The sequence below is a fragment of the Oncorhynchus keta genome, chromosome 22 (genome assembly GCF_023373465.1).
Source record: "Oncorhynchus keta strain PuntledgeMale-10-30-2019 chromosome 22, Oket_V2, whole genome shotgun sequence".
Taxonomy (NCBI): Eukaryota; Metazoa; Chordata; class Actinopteri; order Salmoniformes; family Salmonidae; genus Oncorhynchus; species Oncorhynchus keta.
Window position 1 is genome coordinate 29,536,747 of NC_068442.1, and position 26,662 is coordinate 29,563,408.

The 26,662-nt window shown below is 41.4% G+C and overlaps 1 protein-coding gene across 1 annotated transcript in view; it reads left to right on the forward strand.

The window, feature by feature from the left end:
* The first annotated feature begins 1,598 nt into the window (after positions 1-1,598).
* LOC118401299 (cadherin-13-like) overlaps positions 1,599-26,662 on the forward strand; it is a 636,121-nt gene continuing 611,057 nt past the window's right edge. Inside the window, exon 1 of the mRNA XM_035798686.2 lies at positions 1,599-1,775. Within this exon, the coding sequence (XP_035654579.1) occupies positions 1,731-1,775 (45 nt within the window). The 5' untranslated portion in view covers positions 1,599-1,730. The remainder of the gene's footprint in view (positions 1,776-26,662) is intronic.

Here is a 26,662-nt window from a genome sequence, read left to right on the forward strand (position 1 = left end):
AGCCATGTTGATGTGCCGTTTCCCCTCCTATTCTTTAGATAAGTAAATGTGTCTCAATAATTGTGCAACATTGTCTTGGAAAGCAATTCCTCTGACCGTCACAACTATTCCCAGCCTCATGTTTCACATCCGGAGAGAAGAGTAAAGACATCTGACTGCTTCCTGAGCAGAAGGAATACAGGAAACCTATCTTTGTTGGGTGGCATGGCCTTTTTCCTTCCTGTCTCACAATGGATATTAGCACAAATCTTTCATTGTCATAATATGCATCCTTGTGAACGCATGTCTCTGTGGGGCTCTGAGTTTTTTAACTCTTATTTTTTCCATTCTCTCTTGGTTCAAAGTTCATCTCATCTCTCTCTTTAGGAACATCCCCCGGTGTCATCCCTCTCCAGATTGATTTGTCTTCCATTAGAAGTCTGAAGGGTACTTTGCATGAAGATCAACTTCATGACAGCTTTGCCACCTAAGAAGTAGAGATGGGCAGCCATATAAGACACCTGAGCTTGGGTCCTAAAATGGAAATGTTTTGTATTCACAAGATAACCTCCACTGAGGGGTGTGGATTTTTTCCTCTCCTCAAACCAAACCCATGGCCGTCATGTTGCACATGTTGCACATAATCTCAACATAGATTTTTGTTAAAGCAGGTACTTTAACAAATCAACCATTCAACTCATATTCCATGTTATATAACGTTCTTAGGAACAATATGCCAGAAGTGTCATGTATCAGTATGATTTAGGCAAGCAACTGGATCATCCTGAATAACAATTCAAATGGTCAAGTCTTTAAACAAGTCCTATCGATCTCTCTCTCTCCAATCTATATGATCCAACAAATAGCATTCTTCTGTTCTACCCTAGCCATAAATAACACGTTCTGTGTTCACAACAAGCAATATTTTTCTGAAGTAAAATGTGTTCGATTTACCAAAGTGAGGTCACAGCAAGCATCAGTTTCTCAGGGGCTCCCGGTGAATCGCGTTTAGAGGCTATATTTTCCACCCAAACGCAACCTTCGATGCAACCGTCACGTCTCTTGTCTTTGGCAAAAAAAAAACATGCCCAGAGGCTCGAGGCACGCAGACTGAGGGAATAAAATGCCACTTCTGAAGGGCTGTCAAACTCCCACATATTTCCAAATGAAGAATTGTGAGATGAGAAAAAGAGAGGTGTACGGTTCTGCCAGTGCTTCTTCAAGAATGTAGTCTCGTGAAACATTGCATGTGTCAACACATTTTATGTTCATTTTATTGGGCTATGTGATATAGGCTATGTTCTCTCGCACTTTCATTTTAAATGACAGATCTTGTATTAAGACATACATCTTCTCATCTGATATGCAGACATAGTACCCTTTATTTACAGATCAATAATTTGTTTGCCTACATCCAAAGTTTATTTCTGACTAATTATATATAATACACGTTTCAAACACATATGAATGTGAGTCAGTCCATGTCATTTGTCTGTATATAATAAAATTCGAACCCTATAATTTTTCTGATTCATGCAGACGCCGGTGGATATAAAAAATCCCCCTATAAATCTATTGGTTGTGGTCTCCGCGCCTCTATCCAATGTTTAGAGGCTGCAGTTCTATTTGGGAAGTTGGCAGCTCGCGGCCAGCTCTTTTACTCTCGCCCTGGCAGTTCGACTCTGGAATTATGAGCAGAGCTGGTCAATCCTGTACCTTGTTTTGAATTTTATTCCCACAGAATTGAGACCATGGAGATGAGCATCGGCATCCTCATTGCGTTCCTTCTCTCACAGGTAAGCAGGAACATTTTATGTGGCATTGCACAGCGCTCTCCCGCAGCTGTTCATCAATGATTTAAATTATGATCTTTATCAATGACTTAAATTCTGAACTTTAACATGTCACACTTAATGAACGGCAAAGGGTTAATGATTATTTGCATTGCATAGGCTATAGCCTACGATATTATAGATTGAATGAAACCTACAATTAAAGAGAAACTAAATGAAGCCAATATAGCCTAACAATTTCAGAACAGTACACATACATTGATTTAATAACTGAATACCACGAAAGATATGATTAGGAGGCAGTCGATGATGTGTTACATGTTGCATTTGCGGCACCTGGTAGTCTTGGGGAGTGTCGAGTTTGACATTAATCTGCAGTGGTCAATCAGTCTTTTTACGGATGCCGTTCACATAGGCGTCTAATGGGCGGAACAGGGGAAAGTGTGGAGCTATGTGCAAATCACGGACGAACTCTTGTCAACAGCCACATCTATATTCCGCTCAGATACCCAGTTGAACGTTTCTTTGGCTCTGTGTTCATGTGGGTGAACGAACAGTGTGAGGGGAGGATTCTCAAGGCAATCAGCGCTTACTGATCTCCCAGAGCATCCCCGAAAACAGTCAGCTTCTAACTTCAAAAACAAGGGTGGTGTTGGAAGATAGGAATGTAATTTAGAAGCATTTTATTTCAGATATTTCCCTCCCCGTTTCCCTTTGACACAGCCTCTTATGTAGGCTGTACTTTCTTTGACAGCTCGCTGCCGATCTGATCTGGCATTAATTTGGATCGACTGATAACTTGGAGTGACTGATAACTTGGAGCAGCTGCCTCCCTCAGTCACATTTTACTCTATTTAAAGTGGTAGAGGGCAATATGGCTGAATAGTGACACAGCAAAGTAGTAGGCCAACCGTTGCTCATCATTGGAAAATTAAGTCGCAATTAAAATATGAAGCATAGCCTAGGCTACATCTTGTCATCGCGAATCAGTTGATTTTATAGAATAGAAACATGGTGACATTTTACAAAGGTGTGCGTGCACTTAACAGTTGCTGTTAATGGAATGTGTTGGGAAAAACTGTTGAAAGCCGAAATGCGTTGGTTCTACATTTAGCAAGGAGCTTTTTTTTAAAAACATTTCATTCCATTGTCCTCCAAGTGTTGCTGAATCTCATCTCCTTCAATGGTATTGTATTAAACCTGGGTTCCTAGTAAACTAGACTTGTGGGAGAACAACTGCATTGAAGGTGCGCGCCTTCCCACGAATTCCCAGTTGCTGCGCATTCTTATTTCTCTCCATCAAAGGGCGAGGTTCAAGCAGAGGCAGGTGTCGAATTAATGACGGCCTTTTCCTCAGAATTTTACCTATCACGATAGGGAGCTTTACTTTCCATATGTATTGCTGTTGATAGATTTCATGATTATTAGTGTGTGATGAGACAAGACGTTTGTTACACACCTTTTGCTAAGAGTATGACATCATCAGCACTCTAAGGTTAATAACACAAGTCTCGAAACTGCTGCAAAATGTACACAGTTCTCTTTCCACTGATACTGCAATTGTCTAGCTAAACTGGGAGACACAAACATAAATTGTTAGATTGAAAATAGAGTTAATAGGCCGCTGGCTGCGACATGTAAACTAAGGAGAGAGAAAAAATATATATTTCTGTGTCTGGTGAGACTGTCCAATACTTTTACTGCCAGAGTTGTCTGGCTCTGTTGGCCCGCTTCATCAAGGGAATCAGGTCGCCCTCCGACTCTCCTCTGACGCTACAGCAACGCTTACCAAACGCCAGGACAATACAACATCCACGTTTCTTATTTATCTTATAGCTCAGGCAGGGCGCCAAGTTTGCCTCCAGAATAAGCTGATGGTGTATTCCCTCTCACCATAAATCCCTGTATTAGAAATGAAACACTAAGCAGTCGAGAGCCTCAAAGATGATTCAGAATAAGTACAGCACAGCACAACCGGGAGGTGCAGGTGCCCATATTTCTCTATCTTTTTGGCTTCCTTTCTCCCCCATCTCTTTCTCTCTCTCTGACTCTCTCTCCATTCTATTTCTCTATCTCTTTCTATGAAGTGATCTAGGGTAACTGGAGTCTTCTTTTTTCCTATTCTATTGCATGCACTTGTCTAAGTATTTCCAAAAGGCTCAGGACAGTGCAGGTGGGTTTGAATAAAAATGGAAAAATAAAGGTAAAGAAAGTTGTACACCTGCGAGTCAGTGAGCACAGCAGGTACATTTGTTGTTCTGGACGTTTATGGAGCTGGTGGTCAACAGAGGGTTAATTAAATAGTGTAGATCCCGTTAACGGATCAATATGACAAAAGCCAGTGAAAGTGCAGGGCGTCATTCAAAACAACAGAAATCTCATAATTAAAATTCCTCAAACATATAATTATTTTACACCATTTTAAAGATAAACTTGTTAATCCCACCACAGTGTCCAATTTCAAAAAGGCTTTACAGCGAAAGCACACCAAACGATTATGTTAGGTCTGCACCTAATCACAGAAAAACACAGCCATTTTTCCAGCCAAAGAGAGGAGTCACAAAAAGCAGAAATAGAGATCAAATGAATCACTAACCTTTGATCTTCATCAGATGACATTTATAGGACTCCATGTTACACAATACATGTATGTTTTTTTCAATAAAGTTCATATTAACAAAACGAGCTATACAGATATCTGGCATGTTGTGGCGTCAACAAAGTCAGAAATAGCATTATAAATATTCACTTACCTTTGATCTTCATCAGAATGCACCCCCAGGAATCCCAGTTCCACAGTAAATGTTTGATTTGTTCGATAACGTCCAACATTTATGTCCAAATAACTCCTTTTTGTTCGTGCGTTTAACCCAGTAATCCAAATTCATGAGGCGCGAGCAGACAAAGTCCAAAAGTTCCGTTAGAGTCCGTAAAAACATGTCAAACGAAGTATAGAATACATCTTTAGGCTGTTTTTATCATAAATCTTCAATAATGTTCCAACCAGAGAATTCCTTTGTCTTCAGAAATGCAATGGAATGCAAGCTAACTCTCACGTGAACGCGAGTGGTCAGCTCATGCCACTCTGGCAGACCTCTGACTCATTCAGCTCCCATTCCCCCCTCCCTCACAGTAGAAGCACCAAACAAGGTTCTAAAGACTGTTGACATCTAGTGGAAGCCTTAGGAAGTGCAATATGACCCCATAGACACGGTATATTCGATAGGCAATGAGTTGAAAAACTACAAAAGTCCTGTTTGGATTTTTTTCTCAGGTTTTTGCCTGCCATATGAGTTCTGTTGTACTCACAGACATAATTTAAAAAAAAGAAAAACTTCAGAGTGTTTTCTATACAAATCTACCAATAATATGCATATATTAGTAACTGGGCCAGAGTAGCAGGCAGTTTACTCTGGGCACCTTATTCATCCAAGCTATTCAATACTGCCCCCAGCCATAAGTCCACTCTAAGCCGGCCTGAAGTGTGAGTGTGACGGGGTGTTGGCATGGTCCTTTATGGTCATAGTGTCCAGGTGAATGTTAAAGTGGCCATTCAGGGGGGAATGGGAGAGTGCGCTTTACCTTGGTGCCTGATTACAGAGAGACAGGAGGTGTGCCCACCTCAGTGACCCTCTTCTCCCCTGTCTGCAGCTCACTCCACTGATCCAGCAAAAAGAAAGGGACACAGCCATGGCTGCATGTCAACTCCATTTATTACTGCAGAAACAGGTGCAGGGATGGGGACTACACACACTTCACTGCCCTTGGCCAGTTCTCTCACACACACACACACACACACACACACACACACACACACACACACACACACACACACACACACACACACACACACACACACACACACACACACACACACACACACACACATCTCATATTAAGGAAGTCTCAAGGTTTTGCTCGCCTGAGGTAGAGTATCTCATGATAAGCTGTAGACCGCATTATTTACCAAGAGATTTTTCATCTATATTTTTCATAGCTGTCTATTTACCTCCACAAACCGATGCTGGCACTAAGACTGCACTCAACGAGCTGTATACAACCACAAGCAAACAAGAACATGCTTATCATGAGGTAGCGCTCCTAGTGGTCGGGGACTTTAATGCGGGGAAACTTAAATTAATTTTACGTTCAGGGGACCTACGTGTTTGAGGGTGGGAGTTGGAAGCAGATGTTAGTCACCTCTTCACTTTTGACGTTGAGACCGGTGTTTTGCAGGTACTATTTAATGAAGCTGCCAGTTGAGGACTTGTGAGGCGTCTGTTTCTCGAACTAGACACCCTAATGTACTTGTCCTCTTGCTCAGTTGTGCACCGGGGCCTCCCACTCCTCTTTCTTTTCTGGTTAGCGCCAGTTTGCGCTGTTCTGTGAAGGTAGTAGTACACAGCGTTGTACAAGATCTTCAGTTTTTGCCAATTTATCGCATGGAATAGCCTTCATTTCTCAGAACAAGAATAGACTGACGAGTTTCAGAAGAAAGTCTTTGTTTCTGGCCATTTTAAGCCTGTAATCGAACTCACAAATGATGATGCTCCGGATACTCAACTAGTCTAAAGAAGTTTTATTGCTTCTTTAATCAGCACAACCATTTTCAGCTGTGCTAACATAATTGCAAAATGGTTTTCTAATGATCAATTAGCCTTTTAAAATGATAAACTTGGATTAGCTAACACAACATGCCATTGGAACACAGGACTGATGGTTGCTGATAATGGCCCCCTTTGTAGATATTCCCAAGAAGTCTGCTGTTTCCAGCTACAATAGTCATTTACAACATTAACAATGTCTACAGTGTATTTCTGATCAATTCGATTATTTTAATGGTCATCAAAAAAAAAAAACGAAGACATTTCTAAATGACCCCAAACTTTTGAACGGTAGTCTACATATTACCTCAATTACCACGACTAACCTGTGCCCCCGCACATTGACTCTGTACCGGTACACCCTGTATCGCCTCGCTGCTGTTATTTTATTGTTGCTCTTTAATTATTATTATCATTTATTTTTTACTTCAGTTTATTTTAGTAATTACTTTCTTAACACTTATTTTTCTTAACTGTATTGTTGGTTAAGGGCATGTAAGTAAGAATTTCACTGTATGGTCTACTACACCTGTTCTATTCAGCGCATGTGGCACATCTATTTTGATTTGATACACACACAAACACACTGCCAAAATTCAAGATACGAACTCACACATTTAGAAAACAAAGGTAAAAAGGTAGAAAATATCTGTTATTGTGATCTTATCAAGCTTAGCTAAGCCAAAAAGTAAAAACACACCTGTCCCTCACCCACACACAATCCCCAGCCATGCCCTCACTTTACCCTTTAGCTTACCTTTGCATTGAAATTTAACATTTTGGAGAGGTTTTGGATACAGATTAGGCTAGACCACATCCCTCCTAACACTGTGTCTGGTGTTTTGAGAAGCTTTGTTTTTTAAAGATCCTGAATTAGTGATAATTATGTCTGGTGAAGGAGCACAATAAGCCCAACGCAGTGCCAGTAATGTTGACAGTAATGATGGAAGCCAGTCATTAGTGCTGATGGCGATCTGAAACACACTCTCTCCCTCTCGCTCTCTCTTCCTGCTCTTTCTCTTTCTCCGCTTTGTGAGGGGTGCAGCGCTCCACCCAATGTCAGCTCTGAGCTGTGCTAGATGTACCTGATGCGTATCTCTCACCCCTGGCGCTGTGTGTGAGACTGAGTTCCAGATGAGCGTAAAAACAGCCTGTTATCATGTCTTTATGGATCATTGCTTCTCAATACTCCGCCCTGGGCCATAAACACATAGGTCAGGTGGCTTGACCCCAGTATCCTCCTACATGTTATGATGAGCTGCTTGTCTAGTACTGTTGAGTACCTTTGGAGATATTAGCTGTTGGAGGAGTTGAAAGTCTTGCTCTCCAGTGGCTTAATGAAGGGAAGATATCAATGCAGATAGCCGACCCTGTGATGTTAGAGTGCTCTTAAAAATGTATTTGGTTGTAGCTGGTTTTGACTGCATCCATACTGGAGTAAAAGCTTCCTGTAAATGATGCTGCTGACGAAAACACATGCACACACAGACACATTTCTGTAAGACTAAGCAAAGCAGGGAGTGAGCAGATCTTCAGTGCTCTCTCCCTTGATGACTGTGGTTCAGCGGTTGACTTTAATGGACTGTAAGGTCAACCCAAGTCTTAACTCTGTTCAGGGAGGGTTTGACCTTGTGGGGAAAGTTAACCATCCATATTTTCTCTGACTGGAGCAAAGCAATTTAACTTTCATGGGTTTAAGACGGAAAGAAGCAATAGGTAGGAGGGGACCATTTTCCCGGGCAAGAAACTGATAATTAGAGTAAATATGTCCCCACAAGGAGAGAGCCAGGTTTGATATCAGCCTGTTGTAGCCTAATTATACAAAATGCCAATGGATATAAATTAATTAAATGTGCCAACTGAAAAGGCTACTGTCTTGGGAAAATTAAATAATGGCTTATTTGTGTGCCTGTGGTACTCTAGTGTAGAGAGAGAATGAGAAACTTGTGGACTAACCGACAGTGTTTGGCTGTCTTGATGTCATGAGCACACACACACACACTATAACAGCGTGTCGTGCAGAAGGAGAGGAGGTGGCAGTGCGATTGCCGTCGTCCTGTTTCCGCAACGTCCCCATCTCTTCGTTTGTATGCGCAGATCATCCTTCTGTCAGGCAGGTAATTGATGGGGAAGAGCTGCAAAGCCCGGTACTCTCAAATCCTCCGTACAAATAGAAACAGCCAGGCAGCCAGAAAGAAAGAAAGAGGGAACCAGTGATTGTCTGAGGCTGACCATACTGCACTGCTAGCAGGCAGCCTTGTCTGTCTCAGTGCCAGACTGTATATCTCTCTTTCCATTCGCTCTCTTCTCTGGTCCATCATTCTCTGACTTTAAGTTGTATATGGGGAGTGAATTAATGACAGAGATGGTGCTCATTATAAGTCTGTGTTCCAGTGTCGTCTGTGATGATTCCATCCCGTCGTATAAGTAAGAACTGCTGTGAGTGTGTGTGTGTGAGAGAGCTGCTGAACCCTGCGAAGGCATCATCTCCTCATCCCGACCAGCCAGCTGACAGAAGAGAGTGAGGATACATGATGTAGAGCTGCTTATAGGGCACTATCCCTGCTGAAGTAAAATGGTTGTGAAATACTAATGGGGTGATGGTGATGACTTTGGTGCTTAAGAAGGAGATGCTCTCCACTCTGGATGGGGAGGTCTGTGTGTGAGTGCTGATTTATGATGAGTGCTGTTTGTGTGTGGCCATGATGGCTGTCCACAACACACCTACACACCAGCTGATTGCTGAACTTTCACGTGAGCTAACTTTTTACATACCTCTTCACTTCTCAATTCCTCTATCTCTCTGCCCTTGTGCCTGTGATTTTATTGATTCTGTCCAGTGCGTCTCTGATGGGATGAACTCTGTGTCATTTCAATGTGGCTGAGCATTACAACAGTCTCGTTACAAGCCAAAGGGAATGCTTGTTTTGAAAGTAGCCCATTATGCCCTTTCCCCGCCACCCTTTCAGCTCGGAGAGAGGGTGGTAACCAGTGCAGACATGAGAGGCCAGAGAGCGTTGGACTTGTTTCACCTCTGTCTCAAGCTCTTCCCCCTCGCTCTGTTCGCTGGTCCGCCTGTTGCCTTTCATTCCTTGTGATCCATATCAGATGGTCGGAACAAAATGTCACATCTGTGGGAGAGGGAATCAATCACAGCCTGCATTCACCCTGACATCCGCCGTACCTCCCCTGGTCTCCTAGATGGCGACATGGTGCCACATATCCTACAGCAGATTGGAGATTACCTTGGCCGTTAGAAGAAGTGAGTTGCCGTCAGAGGACTAGGAAGTAGCGTACACAAAGCACTATATTGATGACCGAGGAGGCCACTTGCAGGCAATTGGAATAGCTTTCCCCTTTTTTGATTTTGATGTGAGCATGTGGTGGAATGAGGGAGCCAGTGGCCGTGTCTGAAATCTGGCTTGCCTACTACCATATCCCCGGAAAGTAGGGTACTGCACCACCCTCTTAAAAATAAAAACAAATAACATGTAATAAAAAGATACATTCACTGGGCATTTAGTGCTGTATTAGCGGACCGATATACAGTGCATTTGGACAGTATTCAGACCCCTTCCCCTTTTTCACATTTTGTTAAGTTACAGCCTTATTCTAAAATTGATGAAATTAATTTGTTTCCTCGTCAATCTACACACAATACCCCATAATGACAAAGACGAAAACAGGTTTTTGAAAAAACTAAAATATCACATTTACATAAGTATTTAGACCCTTTACTCAGTACTGTGTTGAAGCATTTTTGGCAGCGATTACAGCCTCGAGTCTTCTTGGGTATGAAGCTACAAGCTTGGCACACCTGTATTTGGGGAGATCGTCACCAGACTTCATCTTCATCAACCATATCTCTGACCACCTTCCTCTGTTCAAGCCACATGAACTGTCCTTCTCCATCTTTGGAGGATGCATGGACTCCGACTTGTCCTCTATTGGTTGACCTCGACAACTATAGCTAGGCTACACATTATGTATAGCTTGTTTGTTTTTCGCTTTTCATGTGTTTTGAGATGATGAAAAGCGCTATTGAAATGTAATCAATTATTATACCAAAGATGGTTTATTTAGTTAAGCAAAAAGCTCTAATGAGGGCCTGACACTCAAGTTTCAGTAAAAGTAATACTAGCAAAAGCAGTGTGCAGGTTTATTTTTACTTTCAACTTATCTAATTGTTACCATGCACCTGCAACAAGATGCTCAAATGTGCGAGTGCATTTTTTAATGTTGAAATGTTGAAAGTAAAACACAACAGTCAATGTACTGTACCGGTATCAAATATATGTTTTTATTACAAACAATAAATACTTTTTAATGAAAACAGAAATCCACTTTGGGTTTTAAAAAGGATTTCACCAAAAACAGTAGAAAATGAATAACTGAATAGCTATAAATAAAATACATAAAATTACTTCTTAATCATGGCCTATAAAATAGCCAAAAGGTGTGCCTCCCTGGCAGTCACATCCTTCTCCCGCCACCACATCTGGACCCTTCTGGGAGGGAGAGGAGGAGATGATGACCGGTGGGGTGATGGAGTGGCATACCCTGCAGCACCTCATCCATCACCGCATACCATTTCCAGTATGCGGTTGTGGCCTCCCCTCCCTCCGTGCTGACTCTGGTGCAGAGAGCTTTCAACTCCTGAAAAATATAGAAAAGCATAGCTTTCAGCATCAAACATACATGGACTGGACTACACACAATACACCATGATGTCAATGAGGAATCATGTTTTTAGAAATGTTAACAAATGAATAAATTAAAAGCTGAAATGTCAATAAGTCAGGGGCACAGCTTTCACTGGGGATGGGGACCGGGGGACGGGGGGGGGCTGCCCCCCCCACCCCACACACACACACACATTCTGAAATTGCACTCCTCTGAGTGGTCAGGTAGTCTGTTTGAGTGTTTATACGACTGGATACATACAAAAAAAATGTTATGTCCCCCCCCACTTCTAAAACCAAAGTTGCGCCCGTGATAAGTATTCAACCCCTTTGCTTAACAACTCACATAATAAGTTGCATGGACTCACTCTGTGTGCAATAATAGTCTTTCATGATTTTTGAATGACTACCTCATCTCTGTAGCCCACACATACTATTATCTGTAATGTTACTCAGTCAAGCAGTGAATTTCAAATACAGATTCAACCACAAAGACCAGGGATGTTTTCCAATGCCACCAAAAGTTGGACACTGATTGGTAGATTAAAAAAGCAGACATGAAATATCCCTTTGAGCATGGTGAAGTTATTAATTACATGTTGAATGGTGTATCAATACACCCAGTTACTGCAAAGTTACAGGCATTCTTCCTAACTCAATTGCTGGAAGGAAGGACACCGTTCAGGGATTTCTCCATGAGGTCAATGGTGACTTTAAAACAGTTGAAGAGTTTAATGGCTGTGAAAGGAGAAACTTAGGATGGATAAACAACATTCTAGTTACTCCACAATACTAAACTAAATGACAGAGTGAAAATAAATTAGCCTGTACAGAATAAAAACATGCCAAAACATGCATCCTGTTTGCAATAAGACACTAAAGTGAAGGTGCAAAAAATATGGCTTAGAAATGAACTTTACGTCCTGAATACAAAGCGTTATGTTTGTGGCAAATCCAACACAACACATTACTGAGCATCACCCTTCATATTTCCAAGCATATTGGTGGCTGCATCATGTTATGCGTAAGCTTGTCATCGGCAAGGACTAGATCAGTAACCTAAAACACAAGGCCAAGTATACACTGGAGTTGCTTACCAAACTTACCAAGACGACATTGCTTACCAAGGAGTTGCTTACCAATAAAGTTCCTGGGTGGGCTAGTTACAGTTTTTACTTAAATCGTCTTGAAAATCTATGGCAAGACTTGAAAAAGGCTGTCTGTCTAGCAACGATCAACAATATTTGTTTGTACAATACGGGTGTGTAAAGCTCTGAGACTTACCCAGAAATACTCACAGCTGTAATCACTGACAAAGGTGATTCTAACATCTACTGACTCAAAGGTGTGTATACTTATGTAAATTAGATATTTCTGTATTTCATTTTCAATAATTATGGGGGTTAGGGTTAGGGGTTAGGGTTCAGGTTAGGGTTAGGGTTAAAACATGTTTCACTTTGTCATTATGGGATATTGTGTGTAAATGGGTGGGAAAAAACACAATTGAATCCATTTTGAAATCAGGCTCTAACACACATATGTCAGAGTCAAGGCCCGCGGGCCACATCCGGCCCGCGAGAAGGTTTTTTACGGCCCCTGGGATGATCTTGATTTATTATTAGAACCGGCCCGCAGACCGCAGCAAGCCGGCAGCCCGCAGATCTTTTACACGCACCAATACTACATTTCCCACAATGCAACGGTGACGCACCGAGCAGTAGGCTGCTTCATTTCAATATTTATTGGCACAGCAGTTGTCAGCATCACAGTAAAATTAACTTTCAGATACCCATCAAAAATGGCAAAACGGAAGGTGGACACTGAGAACCGGGGTTTCAAACAAGGTGGGAGTCGGAGTATTTGTTCACGGAGGTAGCTGGAAAACCTGTGTGTCTTCTGTGTGGAGAAAGTGTGGCGGTACTGAAAGAGTATAATCTGAGACGACATTATGAAACGAAACACGCGGACAAAAACAAGAATATGGACATGGAACAAAGGCTACAAAAGGCAGAGGAATTAAAACGAGGCCTCAAATCTCGACAGGCTCTGTTCAAAAAAGCCAAATCACAAGGCCAGGCTGCTGTCAAGGCCAGTTTTATTTTGGCAGAAGAGATCGCTAAATCAGCCCGGCCATTTACGGAGGGGATTTCATCAAAAACTGCATGATTAAAGTTTGTGACGAAGTTTGCCCAGAAAAAAGGCAACTCTTTTTAAATGTGAGTCTGAGCAGAAACACCATTGCCGAGAGAGTAGACCAGTTGTCCATCAATCTAAAAGAGCAGCTTGTGAAAAAGGGAAAAGATTTCATTGCATATTCCTTGGCTGTGGATGAGAGCACCGACATTTCTGACATTGCCCAGTTGTCAATTTTCATCCGCGGAGTGGACTCCAGCCTAAGCGTGACAGAGGAGTTTTTGGCTTTACGTCCTATGCATGGCACAACTACGGGGCATGATTTGTATGAAGAGGTGTCAAGATGTGTAAATGAGATGGAGCTGCCTTGGGAAAAACTCGTGGGTTTGACAACCGACGGAGCACCTGCGATGTGTGGACACAGGAGCGGACTGGTGGCGAAGATACGGGAAAAGATGCAAGAGGAAAACGCGACAGGTGAGCTGACAGCTTATCATTGTATCATACACCAGGAAGCGTTGTGCGGTAAAGCCTTGAAAATGGAGCATGTAATGAGCATCATCACGCGCACAGTTAACTTTATCAGAGCCAAAGGTTTGAATCACCGCCAGTTCAAGGCATTTCTGACGGAGTTAGAAACGGAGCATGGTGATTTGCCTTATCACACAGAGGTGCGATGGCTAAGCCAGGGAAAGGTGCTTCAAAGATGTTTCGAGCTTCGTGAGGAGATTTGTCTGTTCTTGGACAGCAAAGGGAAAGACACAACACAACTCCGAGACGAAATGTTTCTGTGTGAAATGGCTTTTCTGTGTGACATTACGAGTCATCTGAATGCAATGAACTTGCAGCTGCAGGGTCGGGATCGTGTCATCTCTGATATGTACAGTACAGTGAAGGCATTTAAAACCAAACTGACTCTGTGGGAGACGCAGATGCGGAAAGAAAATTTGAGCCACTTTCCCAGCTGCCAGACCATGAAAGAGAAGCTCTCTACCAGTGCGTTCCCGAGCGCACAGTTGGCTGATAAAATAGGTATGCTTGCCGCTGACTTTCGACGCCGATTTGCTGACTTTGAAGCACAAAAAGCAGGTTGGAACTGCTCGGTAACCCATTTGCTGTTGACGTGGAAAGCTCACCACCAAACCTCCAAATGGAGTTGATTGACCTCCAATGCAATGATGCACTGAGGGCAAAATATGCGGCAGTGGGTGCTGCGGAGTTCGCCCGTTTCCTCCCCGACACAATGCCCCAGCTGCGCATCCAGGCTGCTCAAACGTTGTCTATGTTTGGCAGCACATACCTGTGTGAACAACTGTTTTCTTTGATGAACTTGAACAAAACATCACACAGAAGTCGACTTACTGCTGAACACCTCCACTCAATTCTGAGGATTTCCTCAGCTCAGAGCCTTACCCCGAACATTGATGAACTTGTGGAAAAGATGGGACACCACCAAGTATCACCCTCAACCTCAAACAAGTGAACATTACTGTGCAATCACATATTTAGAGTTTTTACTCAGTTCAAGTTTAAAAGTTAAAGTTTAATATTTGTTTTCACTGCATGTTACTTCTCCTTAAACAAAGTGTTGTTTTTGATTAATAGATTTTTGCACTTTATTTTATTGTATTTCAATCCAATTATATTTTAAAAATATTTCAGTTGAGTGGATGATAGAAAATTGCTATTATTGTTTTTTTTTCTTTGAAGTAAATTTAGCCCACTTTTGCTAAAATAGAAAATATAGGCTACTGATGGTGCCTTGAATACCGGTTTCTTTCATTTAATGTTCATGTTATGGGGATTTTTATATAAAGGAAATTTGTCTTTTGTGTCTGTTGAAAATTAAAGATTACTGACAGAGCCATAAGAAAATATTGCTTTATTTATCTGATCATATTGGAATATATTTGTTAGGTTTTCAGTAGGTTCAATTAGGTTCACTAGACTATATGCGTCATTTAAAAATTTTTCAATGAACATTCGAACAGTCCGGCCCTCGGCTTGTAGCTAAATTTTTTATTTGGCCCTCCGTCCATTTGACTTTGACACCCCTGCTCTAACACAACAAAATGTGGAATAAGTCCAGGGGTGTGAATACTTTCTGGAGGCACTACAGTCGTGGCCAAAAGTTTTGAGAATGACACAAATATTAATATTCACAAAGTCTGCTGCCTCTGTTTGTATGATGGCAATTTTCACATACTCCAGAATGTTATGAAGAGTGATCAGATTAATTTCAAAGTTTGCCATGCAAAGGAACTGAATCCCCCCAAAACATTTCCACTGCATTTCAGCCCTCCCACAAAAGGACCGGCTGACTTCATGTCGGTGATTCTCTCGTTAACAAAAGTGTGAGTGTTGACGAGGACAAGGCTGGAGATCACTCTGTCATGCTGATTGAGTTCGAATAACAGACTGGAAGCTTCAAAAGGAGGGTGGTGCTTGGAATCATTGTTCTTCCTCTTTCAATCATGGTTCCCTGCAAGGAAACATGTGCCGTCATCATTGCTTTGCACAAAAAGGGCTTCACAGGCAAGGATATTGCTGCCAGTAAGATTGCACCTAAATCAAACATTTATCGGATCATCAAGAACTTCAAGGAGAGCGGTTCAATTGTTGTGAAGAAGGCTTCAGGGCGCCCAGGACTCTCTCATAAAGTTGATTCAGCTGCGGGATCGGGGCACCACCAGTACAGAGCTTGCTCAGGAATGGCAGCAGGCAGGTGTGAGTGCATCTGCATGCACAGTAAGGCAAAGACTTTTGGAGGATGGCCTGGTGTCAAGAACAGCAGCAAAGAAGCCACTTCTCTCCAGGAAGAACATCAGGGACAGACTGATATTCTGCAAAAGGTACAGGGATTGAACTGCTGAGGACTGGGGTAAAGTTGTTTTCTCTGATGAATCCCCTTTCCGATTGTTTGGGGCATCCGGAAAAAAGCTTGTCCGGAGAAGACAAGGTGAGCGCTACCATCAGTCCTGTATCATGCCAACAGTAAAGCATCCTGAAACCATTCATGTGTGGGGTTGCTTCTCAGCCAAGGGAGTGGGCTCACTCACAATTTTGCCCAAGAACACAGCCATGAATAAATAATGGTACCAACACATCCTCCGAGATCAACTTCTCCCAACCATCCAGGAACAGTTTGGTGACGAACAATGCCTTTTCCAGCATGATGGAGCACCTTGTCATAAGGCAAAAGTGATAGCTAATCAGCTCGGGGAAGAAAACATCAATATTTTGGGTCCATGCTAGGAAAATCCCCAGACCTTAATCCCATTGGGAAAAGAGTCAACACTGCAAATATTGACTCTGCATCAACTTCATGTAATTGTCAATAAAAGCTTTCGACACTTATGAAATGCTTGTAATTATACTTCAGAATTCCATAGTAACAACTGACAAAAATATCTAAAGACACTGAAGCACCAAACTTTGTGGAAATTAATATTTGTGTCATTCTTAAAGCCTTTGGTCACGACTGTATATCTGTTGTTGCTGACAGAGAAAGGGAAACTTTATTAGCCAAATACAGCAATACATGTAAAGATAACATACAGTAGCGTACCGTGTATTTTTGCTTTTGTTTCTACCAGTTGTTTTTCACCCATGCACGTGACAACTGCCCCTCCAACTCCCACTCCTTCACATAGATCCTGAAAAGACATAAGATGAAATACAACATTAACCAAAACATTATCAAAGTTATTGTTGTGAGTACTTTCTACAGAAGTCTAGACTGCCACATACTTGATCAAATTGGAGTGGCAAGGTGAAACCGTAACAAGAGCAGCTTATCATTACTTTCACCATAACATGTTATGTGCAATGAACCTACCTAGACCCATTCAGGCTGTAACCGTTCAGGTAGAAACTAATATTACGTAGCATGAACATTACAATCAGCTCAACACAAATAAACTGAAGTGTCAAATCAGGAGAAATAGAAGAAAAGATAAGTGTTAGGTTGAGCACCACTGTGGATAATAGGAATGTAGCTAGGCTACCATATTCCTAACGTATAGCTAGTAGCAGTTCATAGTGCAGTAGCAAGAGAGCTAACAACGGCCACATGACAAAACCTTTTTTTGCTGCATTTCTCCTGCCATGTTTGCCACTGAATTAAATTGCCTTGTATAGTCATCAGACCCTGGAAAAGTTTGAACACAAGTATTTACAACATCTAGCTAGCTAACTAGGCCATTGTTAAATGAAAAATCTCAACAGCAAGCAATTAACCCTGTAGCTAACGTTACTGTTTGAACAGTTACAACTTCTCTGCCTTCTAAAGCACATAGCTAGCTGAAGACACGGCAGGCAGTAAGTAGGCTGCAGATCTGTTTTCAAAGATGTAACATTACAATTAAATAATTATGGTCATTTTAAGCAGAACAAAAATGACTTACATTTGAACACCTCTGCAGAAGCTTCACTATTCGCCATCTTCCAAGTTGTTTACTTGAAGAGATCTAGCTATCAGAACTCACAGCCTCCATCTTCCAATGCATTGTGGCTGTGAAATTCAGAAAGGGTGCAGCAAATTCTACTAGATGAAAAGCCAAAATTAGTACAACATCCTGGCACACTCGATTTACAAAAATTCACATATTATTAGACCATATTTTTTCGCAAACTCAAACAGCTTGCTATTTAGCAAGTATGGGGATAGGACACGGCCAGAGCTTTAGTCTGCCTTTGACATGGGGCTGGGAGTTCAATTGAATTCCTTTAGATGCAATTATTGTCCTTTTTTAATGGTTTGGTTGTGTACTGTGACTGAGTGGGAGTGGAGGCATTTCATTGTATAATGCAGTCTGAAATGATGGCGAAATAGACAGGATGTTATTGCCAATTTCCTTTTCCATTCCATAGTCATCATCCACCATGTACTTTATTTTGTAACCCATACAGTGTTTGATGTGTAGCAGCACATCCATCATATAGCATCCTACTGTAATTACATACCATCAGACATGAGCGACAAATCCCGTGAAGATTGTAAAAGTCAATTTGATAGGAACATAGGAAATTAGAAATTGGGAGCTGCCTGTCTTTTGGACACATTAAAAAAAACATGTCATTTGTCTATGTGTACAGTACACTTCAAAGAAAATACATATATTTTTAGAAGAACCCTCTGTTGAATGTTCCACTAAAGAACCTATTATTAAGTCAATGATTTAGAAAATAAGCTATGATGGTTGATTTAAAGAAAGCCCAAAACGTGTTAGTCATTAAGCGGGCTTGCGTAGCTACTTTTGGGGGGACTGGAAGCTATTGTTCTACAGGGAGCGAGATGGATGGGCGAGCGTTGAGAAGATTTAGACCTGTCTGATTACAGCTCTGTCATGTGTTGAGTAAGGCACTTCCATCAACCCCCTGTCTGTCACTGGAGCCAGCATGGGACCCACTGCTGGTCGCTCCCTGTGCAGTGACCAGCATGCCCCGGCAGATACACAGGAAGTACAAAAGTCAGAGTTTCTTCTCTGAGGTAGAGCATCAGTTTTACCTAGTCACCGACAATACACAGACTGTTTCTGTAATCGTTACTAGTCAAATCCTTGCTTCCTCCGTCCATTGTTCTGCAGTTCCTTTCAAATTGCATTGGTGGAGAGGATCCAGGGTCTATCTATTCTCCTCCAATGAGTTTTGAGAGGAATTGAGGAAACAAGGACAACTGGTAATATTTCTAACCACAGCCTGTAAAAAACAAATACTTCTCAAAATGACACAAGTTCTTGGGAAACTAGCTATGAAACAACCCGCATCGGTGGAAGAAATTAGCAGACGTTTGGCAGTTGGGTTCATTTCCTGTTGTTGTAGGCTGTGTGTCTAACCTGGGTGAAGCCAGGCAGTAATTATCCTGCTGTCCTATATGTGCCTCTCTAAGGTGAGGGGGTCTTTAATTAAACTGCAGTAGCCCAGGCTCTGCTCCGAGGCTCTGCTCTGACCGTTGCTCTGAAGTTGCTAGGTGAGGTGAGGCAGGTCGGTCCAGCGAGACTGCTGGAGCATCTGCCTGTGCTGGATGCTCTGTGCTTAGGGTGTGCGGGAGACATGGAAGAGGGAGGAAAAGGTATTTCAGTAACATTTTAATGATACAGGCTGACTCTTCACTTAACACTCCTTCCCTCCCAATGCACAGAAGACTGCACACACACACACACACACACACACACACACACACACACACACACACACACACACACACACACACACACACACACACACACACACACACACACACACACACACACACACACACACACACAGGGCAAACACATTCAATCACACATGCACGCTCGTTATACATTTACCTTCAATCACATGCCATTATCTGGTTTTCACCACTTCTATCTGTGGGGAGTTTTAGTGAGCATTCTAGATTTGTCTCTGGAGCCACCAGACTGGATTTGATTTTCATTAGGATTTCATGTCTTGGCTGTCATTTCTCCCCACCCTGCACGCTTTGGTGGACACAATTTTCCGCTGCGGTGGACCCACACGGTGGACTGGTTGTTTTTTTATGCTGCACTTGATCCACACCGGGTGGCTGGTTATCAATGTGTTCTCTCGCACTGAGGGGGCTGTCCGGCCTCTCTCAAAACACCACCCCCTGCTTCTACACACACACAGAACACAACACACACACCTACATATCTTCACACATGCAAACCCACACACACAAATAACCACATACACATCCACATTCCCAATGGCAACACATGTGGGTGTGTGTTTAAAGTCTGTTGATGTTTGTGGTAATACTGAATGTTTATCCAATTGTGTGAGAGCTGAATGGATGTGAGATAATGTGGTGCGATCAGAAGAGTAGAAAGGCGTTGATCTGGAGGAAATATTCTGTTCATCATTCACTCAATGATTTCACACAGACTGCCCAGACTATTAAACACAAGCAAACAGAGAGCCAAGTGCCAATCAAAATGAATGTTAATCTTCATAACATCGCATGGTCAGACTCACACAACACAAGGCTGGCCAGCATTATGACTCACTAATCTCTGAGCCTTAAGTAGGAAGGACTCCAGTTCCTTAAATAAAAGCTTCTGTATGTCTACCACCACTGGAAATAAACTGCCTGTCAAGACACCATAGTCGTTACGTTATAAGACGCTATTTTTTTCGTTTATCACACAGTCTTCATAGATCGATATCTAGGCTATATATGGACCGATTTAATCGAGAAAAAAAAGACCCAATAGTGATTATGGGACATCTAGGAGTGCCAACAAAGAAGATGGTCAAAGGTAATGAATGTTTTATATTTTATTTGTGTGGTTTGTGTAGCGACGACTATGCTAATTATTTTGTTTACGTCCCCTGCGGGTCTTTTGGGGTGTTACATGCTATCAGATAATAGCTTCTCATGCTTTCGCCGAAAAGCATTTTAAAAATCGGACTTGTTGCCTGGATTCACAACGAGTGTAGCTTTAATTCAATACCCTGCATGTGTATTTTAATGAACGTTTGAGTTTTAACTAGTACTATTAGCATTTAGCGTAGCGCATTTGCATTTCCAGATGTCTAGATGGGACGCCTGCGTGTCAGGTAGGAGCAAGAGGTTAAAGCTTTTTGAAGATCGAAGCCGGCTGCATTTGTTTATTAGGCTACTGTGCAGTCTGACAAGTAAAAATAGCAGACAGTACATACTGTAATAAACATGGTAATGTCATGTTAGGAGGGGGGGCAGTTTTACAACTTAACCCCCACATCATAAATTCCGTAAAGAGACTCTCCCTGACCATGTAGTGGAGAGAGTGAGAGTTTCACAGTAGAACAAAGGAACTCCAATCAAATCAAATCAAAGGAACTCTCGCCAAATTCTACTACATCCCCGAATTTGAGAATTGAACAATGCTCATATTTTGGAGAATGTGTAAACGGTCGGTGGAGAAGGCAGATACAACCCGGTCCATTTTGTTTCATGTTTGTGACCTCATCAAAGACAATACAGCCACATTATCCTAACTATACAGGTGCCTCAGTTATGAGGTTTGCATCTAATTCTTGTATAAAATTAATGAGTAAAGATGAAACTATTTGTGAAATGACGTGATGTGAACTTTTAAAATTAGAAAATCATCCTCCCTATAAAGTTTAACTAAGTCAGTAGTCACGCCCAAGTGAATAGGCATTGGTTGGAAAACATGAACCAACCCCCTTTCTACATTTTTATAAAAGCCCCCATGACCCAAAGTCACCTAAATTCCAAATAACGGGAGGACTTCAACCCTACAGGCCAGGAAACGTGAGAGCTTGCGCTACACGTGAAATAGTATGAATTCTGAACAATTGATCACTCAAAGAGAAGTGAGTCCTCGATGACAGCCTAACAGACTGCACTGAAAAGGTAGCAAATATAGTACGAGAACACTGAGCGACGTAGACAAATCTCCAGATTGAGATTAACTTCTCAGACCACGTGATCACACGACGACCCGGAAGATTCCACAAAAGGACAGGACAAACCATAGCCTCACATAACCAGCTTCATGTAAATACAATGCATTGCTTTTCCGAATGAGCGATCATTAGTGGCATATGTATTTATGTGAGAATAGCTTCCCAGGTCCTATAAAGACCAATGTTCCTCAGCCTTCCTTCCAAAACCCTGTTTCTTCTCTGAATCTATCGTGTTATAACCAAACTGTTTTTGCTTAGCCCACTGGGGAATCTTCCCTATCATTGTAAGTAACCAATATCTACTGTTTGGTTGTTTATGCATTTCTGTGATTATTTAGTTAGTTAGTAAATAAATGATTAAGCCAATTGGTGTTTGAATGATTCATGGTTTAGGCTGGGTTCGTGCAGATAACCAACAATTTAAGACGTTTGGAATGAGACTGATGTGAGTTGAATAACAATAATAATAATAATACATAATAATTCATTAATTTATAGAAGACTAATTGATCAGATATTAAAATCTTAAGAGTTACAGTTGAAGTCGGAAGTTTACATACACTTAGGTTGGAGACATTGTCTTGTTAACCTCTTAAGCGCACCCGACACGCAGGCGTGCCATCTGGAAATGCAAATGCGCTACGCTAAATGTTTATAGCACTCGTTAAAACTCAAATGTTCATTAAAACACACATGCAGGGTACTGAATTAAAGCTACACTCGTTGTGAATCCAGCCAACAAGTCAGATTTTTAAAATGCTTTTCGGCGAAAGCATGAGAAGCTATTATCTGATAGCATGCAACACCCCGAAATACCTGAAGGGGACGTAAACAAAATAATTAGCATAGCCGGCTCTACACAAAACGCAGAAATAAAATATAAAACATTCATTACCTTTGACGATCTTCTTTTTTTTTGTTGGCACTCCTAGATGTCCCATAAACATCAATATTGGGTCTTTTTTTCGATTAAATCGGTCCATATATACCCTAAATATCGATCTATGTGTGTGATACAGGAAAAAAAGACCGTTTTAAAACGCAACGTCATTTTTTTAAATTAAAAAAGTTGACGATAAACTTTCACAAAACACTTCAAAATACTTTTGTAATCCAACTTTAGGTATTAGTAAACATTAATAATATATCAAATTGATCACGGGACGATGTGTATTCAATAGCTCCACGTCTTAAAATCATGGTCGGAAATTTCTCTGCCAAAACATCCTGTCGGAGACCGGAAGGAATGGTCTCTCTCTTACTCGTTTGACCAAGAAACAAAGCCCAGGCAATTGACAAGACTGGCGACATCGTGTGGAAGCTGTAGGACTTGCAATCTCAGCCCCATGTAATTTGCTTTCCAATAGACAATACATGCAGATGGTGGAGTGATATTTTTTCCAGATTTTGGTGATCAGTTTTTCTTCCGCTTTTCGATGAAACACACGTTCTGTTATAGTCACAGCCGTGATTTAACCAGTTTTAGAAACGTCAGAGTGTTTCTATCCACACATACTAATCATATGCATATACTATATTCCTGGCATGAGTAGCAGGATGCTGAAATGTTGCGCGATTTTTAACAGAATGTTCGAAAAAGTAGGGGGTAGGCTTAACAGGTTTTAACAAACTATAGTTTTGGCAAGTTGGTTAGGACATCTACTTTGTGAATGACACAATTATTTTTTTCAACAATTGTTTACAGACAGATTATTTAACTTATAATTCACTGTATCACAATTCCAGTGGGTCAGAAGTTTACATACACTAAGCTGACGGTGCCTTTAAACAGCTTGGAAAATTCCAGAAAATTATGTCATGGCTTTAGAAGCATCTGATAGGCTAATTGACATCATTTGAGTCAATTGGAGTTGTATCTGTGAATGTATTTCAAGGCCTACCTTCAAACTCAGTGCCTCTTTGCTTGACATCATGGGACAATCAAAAGCTCTTAGTTAAATTGAATGAGACATCGATATCCAATCAGTTGAGATTGGCTGGATATCATAAGGTACCACTTGTAATAAACGTGATACACATTGGGTGTCACATAAATAATTACAAGGTAAAAGACGGGCTATTCTTCAACCCCAGGGGTCACTGATATCAGAAAGCTGAAATCCAACGAAAGTAGAGGGCAGAACTTCCGTCGCCCAAGACAGAGGAATTTCAATGTGACACAGGAAAAACAAAATGTTTGCTCTCCCTTTGTTAGCTTTAGCATCTCGTGCAAGCTAATCCTACTTTGTACACTTTCAAGCATAACATAGGATCCCCTTAAATGCTTTATTATCCAAATGTTTAAAGTGCGTGTGGGCGACCTCATGCAACCGCAACATGTCGGATAAAGCATACACTACCGGTCAAAAAGTTTTAGAACACATACTCATTCAAGGGTTTTTCTTTATTTATGTGAAGACATCAAAACTATGAAATAACACATATGGAGTTGTAGTAACCACAAAAGTGTTAAACAAATCAAAATATATTTTATATTTGAGATTCTTCAAAGCATCCGCCTTGATGACAGCTCTGCACACTCTTGGCATATTCTCAACCAGATTCACCTGGAATGCATTTCCAACAGTCTTGAAGGAGTTCCCACATATGTTTAGCTTTGTTGGCTGCTTTTCCTTCACTCTACAGTCCGACTCATCCCAAACCATCTCAATTTGGTTGAGGTCGAGGGATTGTGGAGGCCAGGTCATCTGATGCAGCACTCCATCACTCTCTTTCTTGGTCAGATAGCCCTTACACAGCCTGGAGGTGTGTTGAGTTATTGACCTGTTGAAAAACAAATGATAGTCCCACTAAGCCAAAACCAGATGGGATGTTGTATCACTGCAGAATGCTGTGGTAGCCATGCTGGCTGAGTGTGCCTTGAATTCTAAAGAAATCACAGACAGTGTTACCAGCAAAGCACCATAACACCTACTCCTCCATGGTTTACGGTGGGAAATACACATGCGGAGATCATTTGGTCACCCACACCGCATCTCACAAATATCTCCAATTTGGACTCTAGACCAAAGAACCAATTTCCACCGGTCTCATGTCCATCTTGAACCAAGCAAGTATCTTCTTCTTATTGGTGTCCATTAGTAGGGGTTTCTTTGCAGCAATTTGACCATGAAGGCCTGATTCACACAGTCTCCTCTGAACAGTTGATGTTGAGATGTGTCTCTTACTTGAACTCTGTGAAGCATTTATTTGGGATGCAAATGTCTGATAAATAATCAAGTCAATGGCACAGTCATATAGCCTCGGCACATACATAAATATGAGTGACTCACTTATTCATGGCTTTGGATCAAAATAAATAAGTACCAACATTCTTTCTGATAGTCTTTAAAAAATACATTTTTTGGTTATCCTGACCTGGACACCATGTAAAGTATTATGGGCTGTTAGCAGGACATTATACTCTTACCAACACCTCTCTGTATTTTGATATTTTGTGCAAGGCAATTGATCAGCATTAAACAGTTTGTGGGTGGGGCCTCCCAAGGGGTGCAGTGGTCTAAGACACTGCATCGCAGTGCAAACTGTGTTGCTACAGATGCTGGTTCAATGCCCCTGCAGGCCACCACCGGGAGACCCATGAGGTGGCTTTTGGTTTCTCTCCCTCTAAAAACAGAAATAAATCATTCTAAGTAACAAACTGTCTTTATTTACAAATTAGTGAGAATGTCTCACCCCATGTTCAAGAATGGCTTTTTCTAGTTCACTCTAGGTTAAATGAAAATGAAATAATCTCCAAAATATCATACATTTTTAAACAAAGCGATTATTATTATTTAATTTAGAATTATATAAAATCCCTTAGATATATTCTCACAGATCAGATTTACCCTAACTAAAGATGCTGCTTAGACATTAATTTAGAATCCTCCAATCATCTAAAGATAATTATTGGCGGAGAGTCACGTCATTGAAAAATATATTTTTTGATATACTGTACGCCTACCGTAGGCAAAATGAGTCTCACTTGTTGAGTAATGTGATGTAGTTCTTATTTATTGATAAAGCATATTGAAGTAAGAAGCAATAGGATTTGAAGCATTAACTATTTCAAAAATCGTTTCGCGCTTCGCTGAGACAAGCATGGGGACTGGTCTTGATAAATCAATGAGATTTTATTTTCACCGTTTGGGTTTTGGTAACACAACAATTACAATTACTGTAGCCTACTCCTGACCGTCATGTTTTTTTTGGTTTACATAGTTTGGTTTACAATCACATCTCCTCCCGTCTCCCTCCCGCCCTCTGCTGTTTCTGACCTCTCTTGGCTGTGCTGGTTGGCTTGGCTCTGCTTGGCTGCCTCATGGAAAATTCCCCTCCTGTAGTGTGGTGTTGTTCCTTCACAACTCAGGGAACGTTATTGAAGGGAACGTAATGAGTATGTAGTGTCTGACCAACAGCTGTATCCCTCCCCAGCATATCTTCAGACTGCCAGCTCACTCAGAGGGCACTTAGGGGTCAGGAGCTCAGCGTCAAACAGCCACAGCCATAGATCTGCTCTCTAATGATCACAAACTGAAGCTCAAACTTACAGTACATCTCCACCAATACAAGCGAATGTTTAAGGACAAGGATGCTGTTTGAGTCTTCTTGGACTGCGTTGGCAGCCCCTGCTCCATTCTTGAAGTGATTCATATTTATTTTGCTGGTATGTGCAGAAATTGAGGACTGTCATGCCTTTAGGACTGTCATGGCCACAGGGAAAGGTAATGAGGACAACTCATCCCCCTCTCTCTTGCTCTCTTTCCTCTCGTCCTCCTAGTTTATATTTGTCAAAAGCAGCCAGTATTTAACTTGATGATGTTACCTGTATGTCAAATGATCATTGACCTGAAACCTGAACCAGTGAGCTATATGATTAAATGTACAACTTACACACCATACTTCCAAACATAGGTGAGAATACCCTTTTTGAAAGAATAGTATTTATTTTCTAGGTCTCCACTCCAGCTATTGCACTTTGTAAACAAGATTTTACCTTCCATTCCAACCTAACACCTACAACAATTGTAATTCAAGTAAGAGCATT